Source organism: Amphiura filiformis, chromosome 1 (assembly GCF_039555335.1).
Source record: "Amphiura filiformis chromosome 1, Afil_fr2py, whole genome shotgun sequence".
NCBI lineage: Eukaryota > Metazoa > Echinodermata > Ophiuroidea > Amphilepidida > Amphiuridae > Amphiura > Amphiura filiformis.
This window is the reverse complement of record NC_092628.1, coordinates 80,105,600-80,122,177: the sequence shown is the minus strand read 5'-3', so window position 1 is coordinate 80,122,177 and position 16,578 is coordinate 80,105,600. Positions and strand designations below refer to the sequence as shown.

Here is a 16,578-nt window from a genome sequence, read left to right as displayed (position 1 = left end):
AGTGACGAAGGAGCACAAATCGGCTGGGACCGAGACTATATGATTTACTGCGTTGGACGCACTTGTCTCTGATTGGCTGCTGAGGCGATCTGCTGTTGCCGAGTGGAAATTTATGAATGAACTGTGCGCGTACGTACGCGTTGTTAGCTCCGAATTTGTAACATCGTAGTCGCGCTCGTCAAAGGTTTACTGCAAAATAGTATAGTGGTCTCCGGGTCTGCTACTTCAATACAGCATGCTTTTGATTATGACTATAAACCAGGGTTAACATGCCCCTTAAAATTAATTGTATTTCAGTATTCAGAATATTATGGTTGTCAAACAAAAAACCCAAATATTTCAATAGATTAATGACCACTACATGCATATATCATGACTTTATTTTCAAAATTATATTTTTCGTGGGGAAAATTAGTCGCGTTGCATGAACCGGGTGACGCCTGACGCCCGGGCGTGACGTAACTGTCAAATTTAGACGTCCTTCCGTGTGTTATTCTGTGCGTTTGTATTAAAGATGCAAATCGAAATCTCTTTTTTTATACGGCCGATCTTACACACATTTCAGTTGACAATCTGCACGTATGAACGCACCTTGGTCTGGGACGGACATTTTAAAAATGAATTTAGAAGAGCAGCAACGACACCACTTTCATTATATTCCAGATGTTAAATCTACATCATATGCAAAATTTGAGGAAAATGAACAAGTCAGTTTTATTTTAGGGCTATTTGTCTATAACTGGTCTGTACATGTAGCCCTATGGAGAGAGTGCCCGTTGAGGGCGCTATAACCCCCATTTTAGGAACAAAAATGTGATTTTGTGATAATGAAACCTAACCGCTTATATGAATGAAGTCAAATGTTCACATCTTACCGTACTGTTGCTTTATTATAATGATTTCTTACAAACAAAATAGATCATATTAATAGTTAGACTTTCCTTCGTATTTCCAATATCCTTGACTGTCTGTGATATAATTATTATAACATTTTTTATTTTGTACATTTTTTACGTTGTCCACACGTTCATTTCGTACGTGCAGACTCTTCAATAGATGTTGTGCATATGACATATCATACCGTAAATATGGTGGACTACTCAAATGCATTCAGCAAAAGCATGATTGTAATCTACCGCGACAGTTCGTCTCACACACATAACAAATGCACAACGATTAAATAGGTTGATGACAAAATTTGATTGAATGGACTGCACTGCGCCATGATTACGGTGAAGGACACCGGTTCAAATCCTTTGTTTGGAGCCAATTGATAAAAGCATGCAGGGCCTCTATACTGGCGAGATCAGCGACCTCGCTCCGTCACAGAAGAGTGATCTTGAAGTATATAGACGAGCGCATGATCACGGCGTTTGAAATCGCAACCTCTCTAATTCGTTCGAGTGTAATGAAATAAGAATTAGCGTGTTATTTGCGCTGATTTGTCAAAATAGCCGGAGTCGCTTTGATTTTAACCGAACGACCGATAAATCTCGACCGAGCCCATGCGTATATTGATAGACATGGCTTACGATAATATACTGTGTACTATAGTATAAACTTTCCCTGCCCAAGTATTTACAAGCCTAAGTAATTCATCTTCTCTCCGTATAATACTTTTTCAAATTCGTCCCGCTGACCCGCTTTCAAAATGACTTTACTGGGAAATAAGCCTAAGTGACGGGTTCTATAGGATGGAAAGCAATCTTTCCATACAAATTTTTTTTCCTTCACAAAATGTTAGTCAGTGTTCATTTTATAACTCATACAAAGATTCTTACCATTTGATTGGTCAATTACTATTGAATATTTTGCTATTTATAGTATACAAATATTGAATGTTTATGAGTACAATGGCAAGAATATTTTCATGAGGTGAAACATGGAATGTTCCATTCAGCGAGGCTTTGCCGAGTTGAATGGAACAGTTCATATTTCACCGAATGAAAATATTCTTTCCATTGAACGAATAAAAACATCCCAAAATCAATTTTTCTGATAAGAAGCAGATTGTGGCGATTTTGCGTGTTTATTATAAAAAAATATCACCTTAAAGAATAAACCAAGGGTGAAATATTTTAATGAAAATATTCTTAAGGGGTGGGGTATGAACCTTTGGACAGTATTTATTGTGGGATATTAGAGCACATCAAACATATCGAATTGCATTCTGAATACGAAGAATGTCCTTCTGATATCAAATAATTTTGATTTTTTGAAATTCGCAATGTAATACACATTTTATGGCCAATGATTAAAAATTGATATTTTTGATTAGAGGTTAATGACTGCGCATCAGTTGTTTTGAGGGTATTGTGAAATATCTAAACATTGAACCGAGGGATATTCAATTTTAAGATTCAATTAACGTCACATTTTCTTCTTTTAATTTGAAAACAGAACTCAATTTTAACTTTATCTGTCGTTTTCCCTGTAAAAAAAGTCGAATAGCCCATTAAGGAAATACCGCTAGCGACCACACTAGCACGCAATCATGCACTGAATGTCCAAATACGGCGGCCAGCGTCCGCGTAAATTGTTCGAACGCGTAACACGTCACGTAACGCGGTCATTGTAGAGCGTACTTTTAGCTACGTCACGAGACGCGGTCATTATACTTTTTCAATGACCTGCATTTGCGTCCGCGTATTTAAAAGTTATTATCTGTGATTGGATCGCACTTTCTGCGTATATCAATGAGGTTATGAATATTTAACAGTACTTGAAGCAAACTTTATAAATCTGATAATATCCCATTCCCAGCAAACACAAAACGTTTTCGACATCATTCGCAAAAGGTTATAAAAGGTTGTCAGAAAACGTTTAAATGTCGGGTTATATAAAGGGTACATTAATGGTATAAAACGTTTTCATAACATTAAATAACATTTGTTGGTAATTTACTGCACAGCAAACACAAATGTTTTACAGAAAACATTTAAATGTCGGGTTATATAAAGGGTATAAAACGTTTTAATAACATTCCAAAAACATTTTGAAAACTTGGTACAAATCATTCTAAACAGAATGTTATTTTGGGGTTGAAAAATATTTTGCAAAAATGTTTACCCAAAATATTTACAATAACGTTTTAAAATGTTTTCACGACCTTTATATAACCCGACATTTAAATGTTATTAAAACGTTTTGTAAAAAACATTTTAAGAACATTTCTGTGTTTGCTGGGTGCAAATATTTTAACATAATGTTATTTAAGTGATGATAAAATATTTGGCCAACAATGTTTGCAAAAATAGTTTACAATGACATTTCGAAAACATTTTAAAAATATTGTTGTAGTGTGTTTTCATACAAAACGTTTTAAAACGATTTCATGACCTTTGTAAAACCCGACATTTTAATGTTATTAAAACGTTTTTACCTAAACCAAAACCCAAAATATAACTTATTTAAAACGTTTTAGAAACGTTTTTGTGTTTGCTGGGATGTTCTTAAAGTGTATGTAGGTGGGATGAAAAGCCGACGATCAATTGAAAATTTTGACCTTTCGTATTGAAGATATGGATTTTTTTTCCCAAAACACCAACAAAATTAGGTCTTTTTGGGAAAAAAATCCATATCTTCAATATGAAAGGTCAAATTTTTTCATCCCAGCTACATACACTTTAAGAATATATCATTAGATTTATAAAATTTACTTCGAGGACTGTTATATATCAAAAATTTGAAAAATATCAAATTTTAATAATTTGTCATAAAATTTGTATTATATCGTGAATTTCAAAAAATGAAAATTATTTGATATCAGAAAGACATTCTGCGCATTCAGAATGCAATTCGACATTCCTGATGTGCTTTCATGTCCCACAAAAAATACTGTCTAAACGCTCAAAACGCTCATTCCAGATCCCTTTTAAAGTTCATCCTCTTATATAATATTGGAACATTGATAGTCACCAAATTAGGGTTTTGGCACACTTTGACTTTGAACTGGCCCACTGTGCGACGGTGTTTGGAAGATGATTCAGTTAATAGATAAATAGAACTGGCAAAATCTTTCAAATTTTTTCGCTTTATGCAAAATTGAACAGACTAAGTTTATGTATACAATGAACGTCAGGGTAATATCTTACTGGTCGTTTTGTGTTATTGTTCCTGAAACCAATGACCGTGAATCAAGAAAAGATTATTCTAGTTTAGGGTAATATTTGACCGATAATCTTCTTTTTCACTTTCATATTCTACATAACAATCAATTATTTGACCCTGTTTAAAGTTCAAATGCTCGATTTTGCCAAAAGAGGTTGAATTGTTCGTTTTGATAAAACAATTCAAATAAGGGTAGGATTGCACCATCAAAGATGTTTCGTTACCTAGGTAACACAGCAAAATAGGTCAAGTTCCATTGAGGCCTAATTGACCTTGACCTATTTTGCTGTAGGTAACGAAACATCCAAGATGGGGCAGTCCTATCCTTATTTGAATTGTTTGATCAAAACAAACATTTTGACACCTCTTTTGGAAAAATCGGAGCATTTTGATGTTTTTGACAAATCTAAGCATTTTAACATTGTACATTTTGGTTTTAGATGATCACCATGTTAAAGTTTATCGGCATTATTTTAGCTATATTTCTGGTCAACTTCTGGGAATTAGGAACTCTGAAATGTTTCGGCGTGTTTTTTCAACCGCTTCAGGAAGGCCTTCAAACATCGAGCACAGCATTGGGAATATGGATAGCTACATGCAGAGCATTTACCAATGTTATTTGTAAGATGATGTTAATTGTTAACCATATAAGTAGTTTAATTTTTACATCACATCGTGATTGATGATAAACTTTTAAGATCAAACTTTCGAAGTAATCATGGTAATAGTAAGCAATTGCACTGAAACACGTGGAATGTTCCAAAAATATTTGTAAGGATATTATACTATTTGCCTGGTTCCTGATCGAATTCAGTATTGTATTAAAGCCATATTGTAACATTTCCATAAGAAAGAGAATTGCATTTCTTTTCCACAAAATGTTAGTGTTCACTGTCAGATATGCCCCTTTAATTCAGACCCGAACATATCAGACAAAACAAAGAAATCATATGCCGCCAATGCGTACCACTCTGTCGATCGTGACGGAGGTCGGTCCATTTGATGTGTTATGACCTTCCCGCACGCCATGCTACTGTTATGAAGGTATCGCGTACACGTTCGACTTATGTTTTGGTCGTAATAATTAAACGACGTACGCCGCCGTTTTATTCCTCTTCGTTTAATTGACACCACCTGGGGCGTAAGAGTAAGACTATTCAAAACCTCGGATTTTGTCACAACCACAGCACCTAAAGCCTGGAGTTTTGCAGGGTATGTTAGTTTAATAAAGTACATTACAATAAGGGCGTTCACCTCAGTAAATTTTAAAATATGGCTTTAAGGCGACGAAAAAATAAACCATGTTCTACAGGCGGACGGACCTTTCAAGTAGGGTCTGTCGGTCGGCCATTTTTAATTTTTTTTGGAAAATGACCCAAAAAATTTCCAAAATCTGTAAATAATTTGCAATTTGAGGAAATACAAAAAAACAAAAATTGTTCCTGAAATTTCCGAAATTTGGGTCGGTATTCATTTGTACAGGAAATTTTTTTTCTTCCCAATTTGTTCAAAATCTGGGTCGGTCGGGCTCGTAGAACAGGGTTTTCTTTTTTTGTCGCCTAAGCACAAAATTGTATGGCATTGGAGCTAAAATGTGGCAATAAAATAAAGTAGCGTTCTGTTTGAGGTCTGTTTTACGTGGTCACTTTATGAAACAAAAGATTATTCATAGTTCAATCTGTGACCACTCAAATGAGTGGTTACTTTCTTTTTGTGACGTATTTTGTTTATTTATTTTTCACTTGATAAAGCTCCGCTATCGGATTACGCTACTTGCACATTTGGAGAGAGACATGTCTTAGTTTTTGGTGGTATCTTATGCGCATGTAGCTTGTCGTTTGCAGCGCTGGTGAATACTATTACATGGTTTGGTGTTTTGATCATATTCACAGGTTCGTATTATAATCATATTTGTTTGGTTTTTAGTAAATTCTTTTGTAAATTCATGCATATTACCAGAAAGAATGATTAGTACGTATCCATATCCAATGAATCGTTATTCCGCGGGTCGTTATTGCGAAGTCTTGATACCATGGAAGAAAAACGTTATATTAGTAGGGTGGTCACATGAAAATTTCAAACCCACCCCTGGAATTACTTTTCCTATCAGGATTGTTCCTTCTGCAAAATGATTTCAAAAACTTTTGAATCAACTCAATCGGACAATCCGTTGCGAAGATACAGCCTTATAAAGATTCACAAAATTGGCCATTTTACCCCATTTTTAGGAAAATCCTGATTTTGTCATAAATTTGCATATTCATGAAGCGATAATTGTGGGAATAAAGCCAAAGAAGGCATGAGATGTATTGTTTTTGTTTATTTAATGTTCATTTATGCAAATATTAAAAAAAATCCAGGGTCATAATTGCTATATTTGCTTCTTTACAACATTTTTAAAATGGCTGAAATCACAAAAATAACTCTTTTGCCAGGACTTTTAAGGTAAATATGTGTGATTTTCACCATTGAGGGCGCTAGTATGTGCCAATTATGACCTTCAAAGGCCTGTATTTCCCAAACTACACAACCAAATTGGTCTGATTTTTGCACAGGATTTTGCTCTGAGGGTCTAGATTGTAAAACTGAATATAGCATAATTGTACATCTTTGGGAAAATAGTTTTATTTGATGACAAAAAATTATTTTGTGCGTAACTTTTTTATGCGTGACCGTACAAAAATGCTATATTCACCTTCATTACGAGCAGAAAATGTTCTAATTTCTAATTAGGTAGTCGGGTTTGCACAGAAGTTACTAGGAGACAAATTATATGGAATTCAAAATGCCCAAAAGTTTTCCAACTGCTGCAGAATCTGTTACAATTTCCACCATACATTTGTGTATGTAAGCAGGGTACACACAATAGCTAGCATTGTGGCCACCCTAATATTAGTGAGCAGTGGCGTAGCGTCATAGGGGCAAGGGGGGGCACGTGCTCTTCCTATCGATTTGAAAATTTAGATAATTCATAGGAAAATTGGTTCCCCACGGTTGATGCCCCTTCCCCCATAGGATGACTACCCAGCAAACACAAAACGTTTTCGACATCATTCGTAAAAGGTTAGAAAAGGTTGGCAGAAAACGTTTAAATGTCGGGTTATATTAAGGACGTATAAAGGGTATAAAACATTTTTATAACATTCAAAAATATCAGTTGATAACCTATTGCAAATATGCTAATATAATGTTACTTAAGTGTTAACAAAATATCAAAAAATATTTTACAATAACATTTTTAAAACAATTTAAAAATATTGTTGCATTATGTTTTCATTTAAAACGTTTTAAAACGTTTCCATGACCTTTATATAACCCAACATTTTAATGTTATTAAACGTTTTTATCTAAACCAAACCCCAAAATATAACATGTTTAAAACGTTTTAAAAATATTTTTGTGTTTGCTGGGTAGCGCTTCGCCACTGATAATACAGGGTGTCCCAGAAAAAATTACCGGGCGAATAAATTTGGATATAAGTCGAGAAATAGACAAAAAAAAAAAAAAATCTAAACATCAGCGTGTAGCCCATTTTATTCTGCATCTTATATGCTAATTTTACTGGAATCGGTCGACTGATCGCGAAGAAATGAGCGATTACATAACGCATGCGTCAATTCACTTCATTCCAAGTTTGAAAGAAAGATCATTCAACACAATGCATACTAATGGTTAACTGTCCATGGGCTTCATATTTCTGTGAAATCCTTTTCGTTCTTTTTAAACAATCTGTTTCTTGCAAAACATTTAATTAGGTTTTGTTCAAATTTTAAAACCTGCACGATATTGAAAATGAAAGCTTGCATGTAAGATGATGCTCGGTATTTGTAAATATACATTTTCGTTAATGTAGATATAAATGTTGCATAAAGAATTATTGCATAAAGAATTCCAGCTGGCTTAAAAATTTTCACACACACATTACTGTTTTTCGAATATTTCCAAGAAATTATAATGCAAAGTTTAAATCTTTTAAAACTTCAACATTAATGTTGCATGGCATCAAAAATCACACGTAAAGCTGTAAGCACTTGATCATTGTTATTCTTGGCTCAAATGTTCATTAGAAAGTTAAAATATAATATATTTGCACAACATAAAGAATTGAAGTTGGAAAGCTTCCAATTGCAGAAATCAAAGTTTTCTCGACAAACTGTTATTCATCTTCAGTGAAGGCATGAATGACATATCACATAACACCGTCCGATTATAAAATAGATAATGTGGACTAAATTTAATAAGATACACAAACTTTAGGAAGCGGTGAGCGAGTATGAAAAAAGCGCCTGTTGATCAAACTTGGAATGAACTGAATTGATGCACGCATTATGTAATCGTTCATTTCTTCGCAACCAGGCAACCGAATCAAATAAAGTTTTCGTATGTGATGCACAACAAAATAAGCTATGCGATACATTTTAAAATTTTTTGATTCTGATGTCTATTTCTCGACTTACGTTCAATTTTATTCGCTCGGTAATTTTTTCTGGGACACCCTGTATGTGGCTCCGTAAACATGATAAAGACAGAATATGTTGGCTATCAGTAATTTCCTTGTCTTTCTTTTTTTTGGTCAACATGTGCACTAAATGTGCAGCACAGATCATGACATGTCCCTTATTGTAGTTTATATACACAATTGCCGAATACTTCCCGTAAACCGTACCAACAAACAGATTGGAGGTAACCTGTCCTCAAAATTATTACGTTTTTAGATAGACCGTATGCCTATATTGGACCTACGAACGGTCATATTTAAACAAAGTAGATTATCATATTATGATCAACTTCATATTTCCGTTTACAGGGTGCAGCTTTAACATGGTCTTCATAGCTTCTTTGGCTACAACCAAAAATTACTTCCCCAGTAATACCAACCACATCTGGGGTTTGACAAGTGCAGGTGGCGCACTAGGTATGATGGTTCTACCACCCATATGTGAATTCCTGATTCAGATTTATGGCTGGAGAGGAGCTCTTATGCTACTAAGCGCCCTTAATTCCCATCTTGTTGTTTGTGGCCTATTAGTAAACCAGAGAAGGGATATAGCCGCACAACCATATTCTGCGATCCCAGTAACAGACGAATCTGCCGCTCAGCAGTCCAGGTGCCCCAATATACGGAATGTATCTGCTAATATTTCAAGATACATTTCATTCTATCTCATAAAAAATCCTAAATTCATTCCGATTATTGCTGCACATATGCTTACTGGCGTAGTGTTTACAGGATGGACAATATTTCTCGTACCTCATGCCATTGGAAAAGGTTTACCACCTCAAACTGCCTCATTCCTATCATTTTGCGGTGGACTGGGCGCTTTATTTGGCCGGCCTTTGATGGGACCAATAATCAAGAATTGTAACATAACGGCAATACAATTAATGGTTATATTAGCTTCGGCTAATGCAATAGCCTTTGGTTTTGACGTCCTTGTAAACAGCTTCTGGGCATTGGCACTTATTGCCTTTGTAAATGGATTCGCTACTGGAATATTGCCAATTTTGACATTTGCAGCTGCAACAGAGGTATTGGGAGAAGATCGTGTGGTTGAAGGATTCAGCTTTGCTTGGATGTTCTTCGCTCTTGGAGATTTCGTTGCTGGTTTTATTTCAGGTGAGTAGCTGAAATAGCTTGAAGTAAGAGCACATCCTCTTTTTTGACTGGCTCACCCAGTCTCTCTCTCTCTCAATTAAAATGATTAAACATTGATATTTCGTGCTGAAATGAGCGTCAGATAATTTACATATTAGGGATTTAACATTGTAACGTTGTGCCCTTTTTAATTTAATAGCTTTTAATCATTTAACTTTGTTTGCAAAAGCTATTTTATGAAAGATGGGAATTCCCTCCATGATTTAATCATGTTATCACAATATTAACAAAGTCAGTCAGTGGATTGGGAAATCCTCATATTTTACAGAATGATCATTGCGTATGAAAAAAACATGTGGCTAAAATATGGTGAATGTGACAGAATGATCTTTTAATATAACTGGGACTTTTGAGTTTTACTAGTTCGGTATCAGAGACAGAAGCAATAGATTTCCGTGGCAGATATATGCCAGTGATCCAAGTATGAGCTATATGATTGCATAGCTACATTGTTTTACGTAGCGAAAGTGCTACTTTTCCAATCAGAACGAATGAGATCAGAGGATGATTTAAGGAAGCCCCATCATGCACTGTAAAAGTGTTATCACTAGAGTTTCAACTGCCACTTTACTTTTCAAATCCCATTGAACTCTGTGCAAAAGATGTTGTTTTAGAATTGCCCGTGTGTCATTATTGCTTGGTCGATTTCAGATCTAAAGTGATGTATGCATGAAGGATAATTCACACCTTCTGTAGATAACATAAAATGTGAAATCGACCAACCTTTTAAAGGTGTTTTTATTGTAAATATATCTGTCAAAATTCAAATTTCACCATGCACGTGTGTATGCAGTGGGCGGGCAGTGGTGTCATGTTCACTCACACAGCTGTGCTAACCGCAAGACTTGCCAAAAAGGGAATTAGTTATATGTTCCTTAGACTTGCTGAAGTCTAGTTTACGAAAAGGGGAAAAGACAAATCTGTCAATGTAAGTGGAGCAGCACGTGGAATAAAGCCTGTTTCCTAAAGAAAGCGGGTGGATGGTGAGATTGCCATCTGTACCAGGATTTGTACGCATTGGATTATATAAGTTCAAGTTAACAGTTGGGACTTCGCTGGACAGTGGCCTTCGCTGGACACGTTTGACGTCATTCGTCCGGGAACATTGAGTGCAACAGAACTTTATAATCAAAAGGAAAAAGAAGACTACCGGATAAGTAAACATTTGTAAAATATTGTATGCACTTATGTTTATGTGAATGAACTTTGCCCAGTCATCCGTGGTCATGGTACTATACAATTCAGTGTGTTTTGTTGTGCATTCTGAAATGAATTTGGGTAAAAGGTATTTGGCCTTTGTGATCCATAAAAGTATAGTAGATGTAAAAGAGACGATGCCCCTGAGAAACGTTTGTTCTTTTTCATTTCTACAGGTTATCTTCTTGACCAAGGATCAGCCTTTCTCTTCATAGTATTAGGAGGTTTCTCATTCTTGACAGTACTTGTTACAATGATATCGTATTACATTCCTCAAGATTAACACACATTATTTATTTCTTGTCACTCTATATCGACCCATATTGCACTGAATAGACCTTTTCAAATCGAAGTTTTCCGAAGTTTGTTATGGATGACCCGTTTACAATTCCGGGTCATCGACGCTTACGCAAACGCAACTATTACGTCTGAACACACTCGTCTGAACACAAATCTACGTGAAAGACACGGTCAAGCGTTGGGTATGGCTTGTAGTGTATGCAAGAGATTGCGAGGACCACGTTCCGCTTGATTCATTGTGCACCAATTTGATCCCCTAGCTTACTAAATAAATACTGCGGTTTTCCGATCTTTTCGTTGAAAAGGTCTATAGCAACACAAAAGAGGGAAGAAATGCATTGTGGGAAGCGTAAGCTATCTTCTCAAGAAGTTGGCAACTTGGATTTGTTTTTCCTTTGGATTAAGTATACGCTATTAGTTAAATAATGTGCCTTGAAAAAAAAAGGATACGACTTAACATGCTCAACAATACAAAATATAAGTATTTGAATCAATGTAGATTTTTGCTGTGAGTAGATCATTATAGAATTTATAACGAAATTAAATAAATTGTGAATACATCAAGAGGCAGATATTTCTCCAACACATATCCAAAATTAATAATATTAACGTAAAAGTATTGTGGTAGTAATAACACAATAATTCAAACGCTTGCGACAAATGTTTCCTTTTTTGAATGCAAAAACAAAAGACACAAATGTTAATGGAGTGTTCAGATATGTAGGGACTGGAGGGACTGAAAAATATATTTCCATATAAATGTACCTAAGACTTTTTGACCCCCCCCCCCCTCATACTTGGAGACAAATGTGGAAGGACTGTGGACCAGTTTCAGAGACGTCACCAATATGATCACAGAAGAAACTGTTGGTATTTAAGAGAGGTCGTCAAGTTAAAGAACTACCAGAGGATGTTCGGGAGGCATGTCATTGAAGCGGGAATGCCAGAATCAACATGATTTAACAATCCATGAAAACAGTCAAGACAGTATGAAGTAAGAAGTGAAAGACGATAATGGCACAATTTTTCGTAATCTGTAGATCCAGGCCTTGCCGTCTAGATTTTTAAGCCGAGTGGTCAATCACTCGCTAGCATGATCATAGGCGAGTGGTCGAATCACTCTCAGAGCTAAATCACTCAGTGGCGTAGCTAAGGGTTGTGGCGCCAGGGCTAAGGATACACAATGGCGTCCCTCCCAAATTTCTTGACATTAATATACCATAATGAAGTTCAATATTGGTCTTAAAATGATCTTTCAAATGATTTTGTGCTGAAATGCGCCCAAGGGGCGCAGAATCGATGCTGAAACTTGAATGTAGTTCAAATTTGGGTGATTCGCAGCGAGCGATATTCAGTGTCTATGGCGAGTGGAAAATCGCTCACTAGAAATTGGGTTTGGGCGAGCGGTGGCGAGCGAGAGCGATGGCTCACCTCAAACGGCAAGGCCTGAGATCTGTCGCCAAGTCTACGCTACTGGTTCTGGACGCTATTCCACCCCGCCGGCAACGGCCAATATTCGCTAGCCAGCAAATCTCCAAATCGGTGAGCCCTGTCATATTTTTTCCTCGGTACGTATATTTGTCCCGCTGATTTTGTCATCAAATAGCAAGATAACGGGACGGTAATTATCCCAAATAATCGGTTATACAGGAAGATAGATTATTAAAGTATGACTTTCTGCAGTTAATTCTTGTATTGGACTGTTATTATGAGTTTGAGGGCCAATTTTTAAAAAAAATAAAGAAGCCGTGACGTAATACCATTGTTTAAAATATTATTATTTGCCCCTGGGGGACCCACTCAGATGCGCTGCTAGGGTAGGATAAACACGTGGGAAAAGGGTCGGATTTTCGCCAACAGACGGCGTTTCACCCCTGTAAATCGCCTCATTATAATTTGTATAATGCTACGTGTGATTTTGTATATATCGTGGATGGAAACAGCGGAACCAAACGCTGATGAAGAGACTGCAATTATTTGACTTGAATATATATATAATTTTAAAAATTCCCGTATTTGTTCAAAAGGTTTCGTGGTCCAGTGGTAGAGTTCTCGCCTGCCACGCGGGAGGCCCGGTTCGATTCCCGGTGGGGTTATTTCGGTAATTTTTTTCACATCCATTTTAACTCCTAAATTATTTGTTTTTATGTGAAAATGTATACATTACATTGGGAAATATATTTTGTGCACTTTTGTTTCTATAACAGCTAAAAACATACCTCGGCCCGGCTCGGGAAATAAATTACGTCAAAGGGCTCTGTAATAATGAAACGCTGAAAACAAAAATAAAGAAATAAGGGGCGAAATAAATACATAAGAAGACCTTATCTTCTCAAGCACGATACGAGGAACATGAAAAAAAATATAAGAAAAAATGTCCCCCTCTACAAAATTAATTAATTAATTAAAACTACAAGAATGAAAACTCAGTTTTTTAATTTACAAAATCATTAAAAAAATACGGCAACGGTGCTGCATGTTTCTGGATGCCGGACCATAATGCAATTCACGCAATGATCATTGGCTTGCTGATTGTGCTAATTATTCACATTAATTTACGCTGAAAATATTCTCGTTTTCTCACATAGATGCATAAAGGGGACGATATTTGATATTGTATGTAAGTTTGAAGACAATTCATATCCTAAACCAATAGGGTCACCCCATTTAAATGATCGGCCACCGTTGTCTGCCAAACCTAATACCCTTGAACATAGGCGCCATGGCTACAGAGCGCATAGCTCTGTAGCCATGGCGCACCTATACATCCTAATCCGAAACCACCGCTGCTCACCACAACCCCAAAACCCATTGCTCATCTGGATTCCTTTTTATGCATTAGAAATGTGAATTTTATTTGTGCAGTAGGCTGATAAAATAATTAAGGGTTAATGTGTATGAAAGTTATATTTATTTGTTGTCAATATGTGGTAGTTGCTTCAATTCATATCATAAAGATATAAACCAAAAGGAAACAAACCCGGGCTCGAATGCTTGATTACAAGCCGACGACGGATGTCGGCTTGTTCTGTCTCTTCTCAATTCTTTCTTCTTAAGTTAGGCGTGCAGCCTAACTTATTTTTTTCTTGCTGTTTGTTTCTTTCTTTCTTTCTTTCTTTCTTTCTTTCTCACAATTGACTACTAGTGCTACATCCGTGATCGGATTTCGACCAAACGCATAGGCAACCCGTGTTGGGTCAGTGGCTACAAAAGTCTTAAAAAGTTTTAATATCGGAGGTCATCCAGGGGTCACAGGGTCAAAATGGTCATTTTTGCCTCATATGTGCCACACCCCCATTATAATTAGGGGCAAAACATGGAGACATCTAGTCTAGTGTTTTGATAAACAAGCAATGGTTCTGCTGTCTGTGCTTCAAAACGTGTAAAACTTCGTCTGGATTCGTCTAGTGCTAGGTGGTGAGTGCCGTGCATTCTCTAAATTCAGTAAATTTCCATCGTCAACCGTGTGGAAAATGTCATACGGCCGGGCGGTTTCACAAGTTGCCGGCTCTATCATACCAGTCGCCGCCTGGCTATTGCAGCTGCAATCCATACATCAAAACGTGTAAATTTTGGCTATTCCAACTGCAATCCATACACCCTTCATGCAAGACATGACTGGAATCGTCCACACAGGAGTGAATATTACAAACGGAGTCACCCATTGAGGTAGGCCCATTCGAAATTCACACGCCCTGTGTGGGAGATTAAGATAATGTCTTCCGGAGAGGTTGTATGAATTTCAACTGGAACAGCCCAGTTGGGGTGTATGAAACCGCAAGTGGGCGATTCACACGAAACAAACTGAGGTATGTTCAGATGCCAATTTTGTTACATATCTTGAGTGTAACTTGTGATGTGATGCCTGTATGCTAGATATAAACAGCTACAACAGTATTATGCATTGCTTGAGATAGTCATATCTTTAAATAGGTGTGATTGCAGTTGTTTGTACATGTACAATTGTACATGTAGAGTTGGCAATGGTATTAGAAGCTATTACATGTGGTTGTGAAATAGGCTGTTGTGGGAAATGACTTCATTCAATCAGATTTGATCTGAATATTGTGAGGTTAGTGATGCAGTGGTATTAGTACTATAAAAGGTTTTGTGCTGCACTGGTACTGCACACACGTACTTTTCTTCTTTCTTGAAGAAATGTATCGGAACTGGTTGGGGTGGGTGTGTGTGTGTGGGGGGGGGTGATATCTTGGCTAAAACTGCATCACGCCTTCCCATGATGCATTTATGAAAATCAATAATCCCACTTTATAGTTTCTACAGATGATGCAATAATGGTAAATAATGGAGGGGGGGGGTAAGTAAAATGTTAAAATATGACCGCATTAAACTGCAAAGGTCATGTGAGGTTAAAGGTCAGGTCAAATTACAAGTTGCTCCGATTGGGCTGTAACTCAGGGAAAATGATCCCTGACACTTGGGGAGTATAAAACCACAAAGGTCAAGTGAGGTCAAAGGTCAGGTCAAATTTTTAGTTGATCCAATTAGGCTGTAAGTCAGGGAAAATGATCCCTGACACTTCGCGACTATACTACCTGTATGGTCATGTGAGGTCAAAGGTCAGGTCAAATTTGAAGTTGCTCTGATCAGGCTGTAACTTGGAGAAAATGATCCCTGACACTTGGGGAGTATAAAACCACAAAGGTCATGTGAGGTCAAAGGTCAGGTCAAATTTAAAGTTGCTCCAATTGGGCTGTAAGTCGGGGGAATGATCCCTGACACTTGGGGAGTATAAAACCACAAAGGTCATGGGAGGTCAAAGGTCAGGTCAAATTTGAAGTTGCTCCAATTAGGCTGTAAGTCGGGGAAAATGATCCCTGACACTTGGAGAGTATAAAACCACAAAGGTCATGTGAGGTCAAAGGTCAGGTCAAATGTGAAGGTGCTCCGATGAGACTGTAACTTGGGGAAATGATCCCTGACACCTTGGAAGTATTACACCGCAAAGGTCATCCGAGGTCAAAGGTCTGGTCAAATTTAAAGTTGCTCTGATTGGGCTGCAACTCGGGGAAAATAATCCCTGGCACTTGAGAAGTATGAAACTGGAAAGGTCATCCAAGTTCAAAGGTCAGATCAAATTTAAAGTTGCTCCGATCAGGCTGCAACTTGCGGCAAATGATCCCTAACACTTGGGGAGTGTAAAACCGAAAAGGTCATCCAAGGTCAAAGGTCAGGTCAAATGTAACATTGCTCCGAATATGAAACCGAAAAGGTCAACCGAAGACAAAGGTCGGGTCAAATTTAACGTTGCACAGTATTGCTGCGTGATGATGTCATCACAGTCATACGCCTAA

General features: G+C 37.0%; 1 protein-coding gene across 1 annotated transcript; it reads left to right on the top strand.

The window, feature by feature from the left end:
- Positions 1-4,554: 4,554 nt before the first annotated feature.
- LOC140154306 (monocarboxylate transporter 13-like) lies at positions 4,555-13,027 on the top strand. The gene is made up of 4 exons (XM_072176884.1): positions 4,555-4,731; positions 5,862-6,002; positions 8,918-9,727; positions 11,140-13,027. Exons 1-4 carry the CDS (start codon positions 4,560-4,562, stop codon positions 11,244-11,246), a joined length of 1,230 nt encoding a protein of 409 aa, XP_072032985.1. The 5' UTR covers positions 4,555-4,559; the 3' UTR covers positions 11,247-13,027.
- The last annotated feature ends 3,551 nt before the right edge of the window (positions 13,028-16,578 follow it).

What these genes read in the sequence shown, in the direction of transcription:
- LOC140154306 (XM_072176884.1), top strand. Translation starts at nt 4,560, where the DNA reads ATGTTAAAGTTTATCGGCATTATTTTAGCTATATTTCTGGTCAACTTC. An exon ending in AGCATTTACCAATGTTATTT is followed by an intron (nt 4,732 to 5,861) that starts GTAAGATGATGT and finishes CACTTGATAAAG; the next exon opens with CTCCGCTATCGGATTACGCT. An exon ending in TGTTTTGATCATATTCACAG is followed by an intron (nt 6,003 to 8,917) that starts GTTCGTATTATA and finishes TTCCGTTTACAG; the next exon opens with GGTGCAGCTTTAACATGGTC.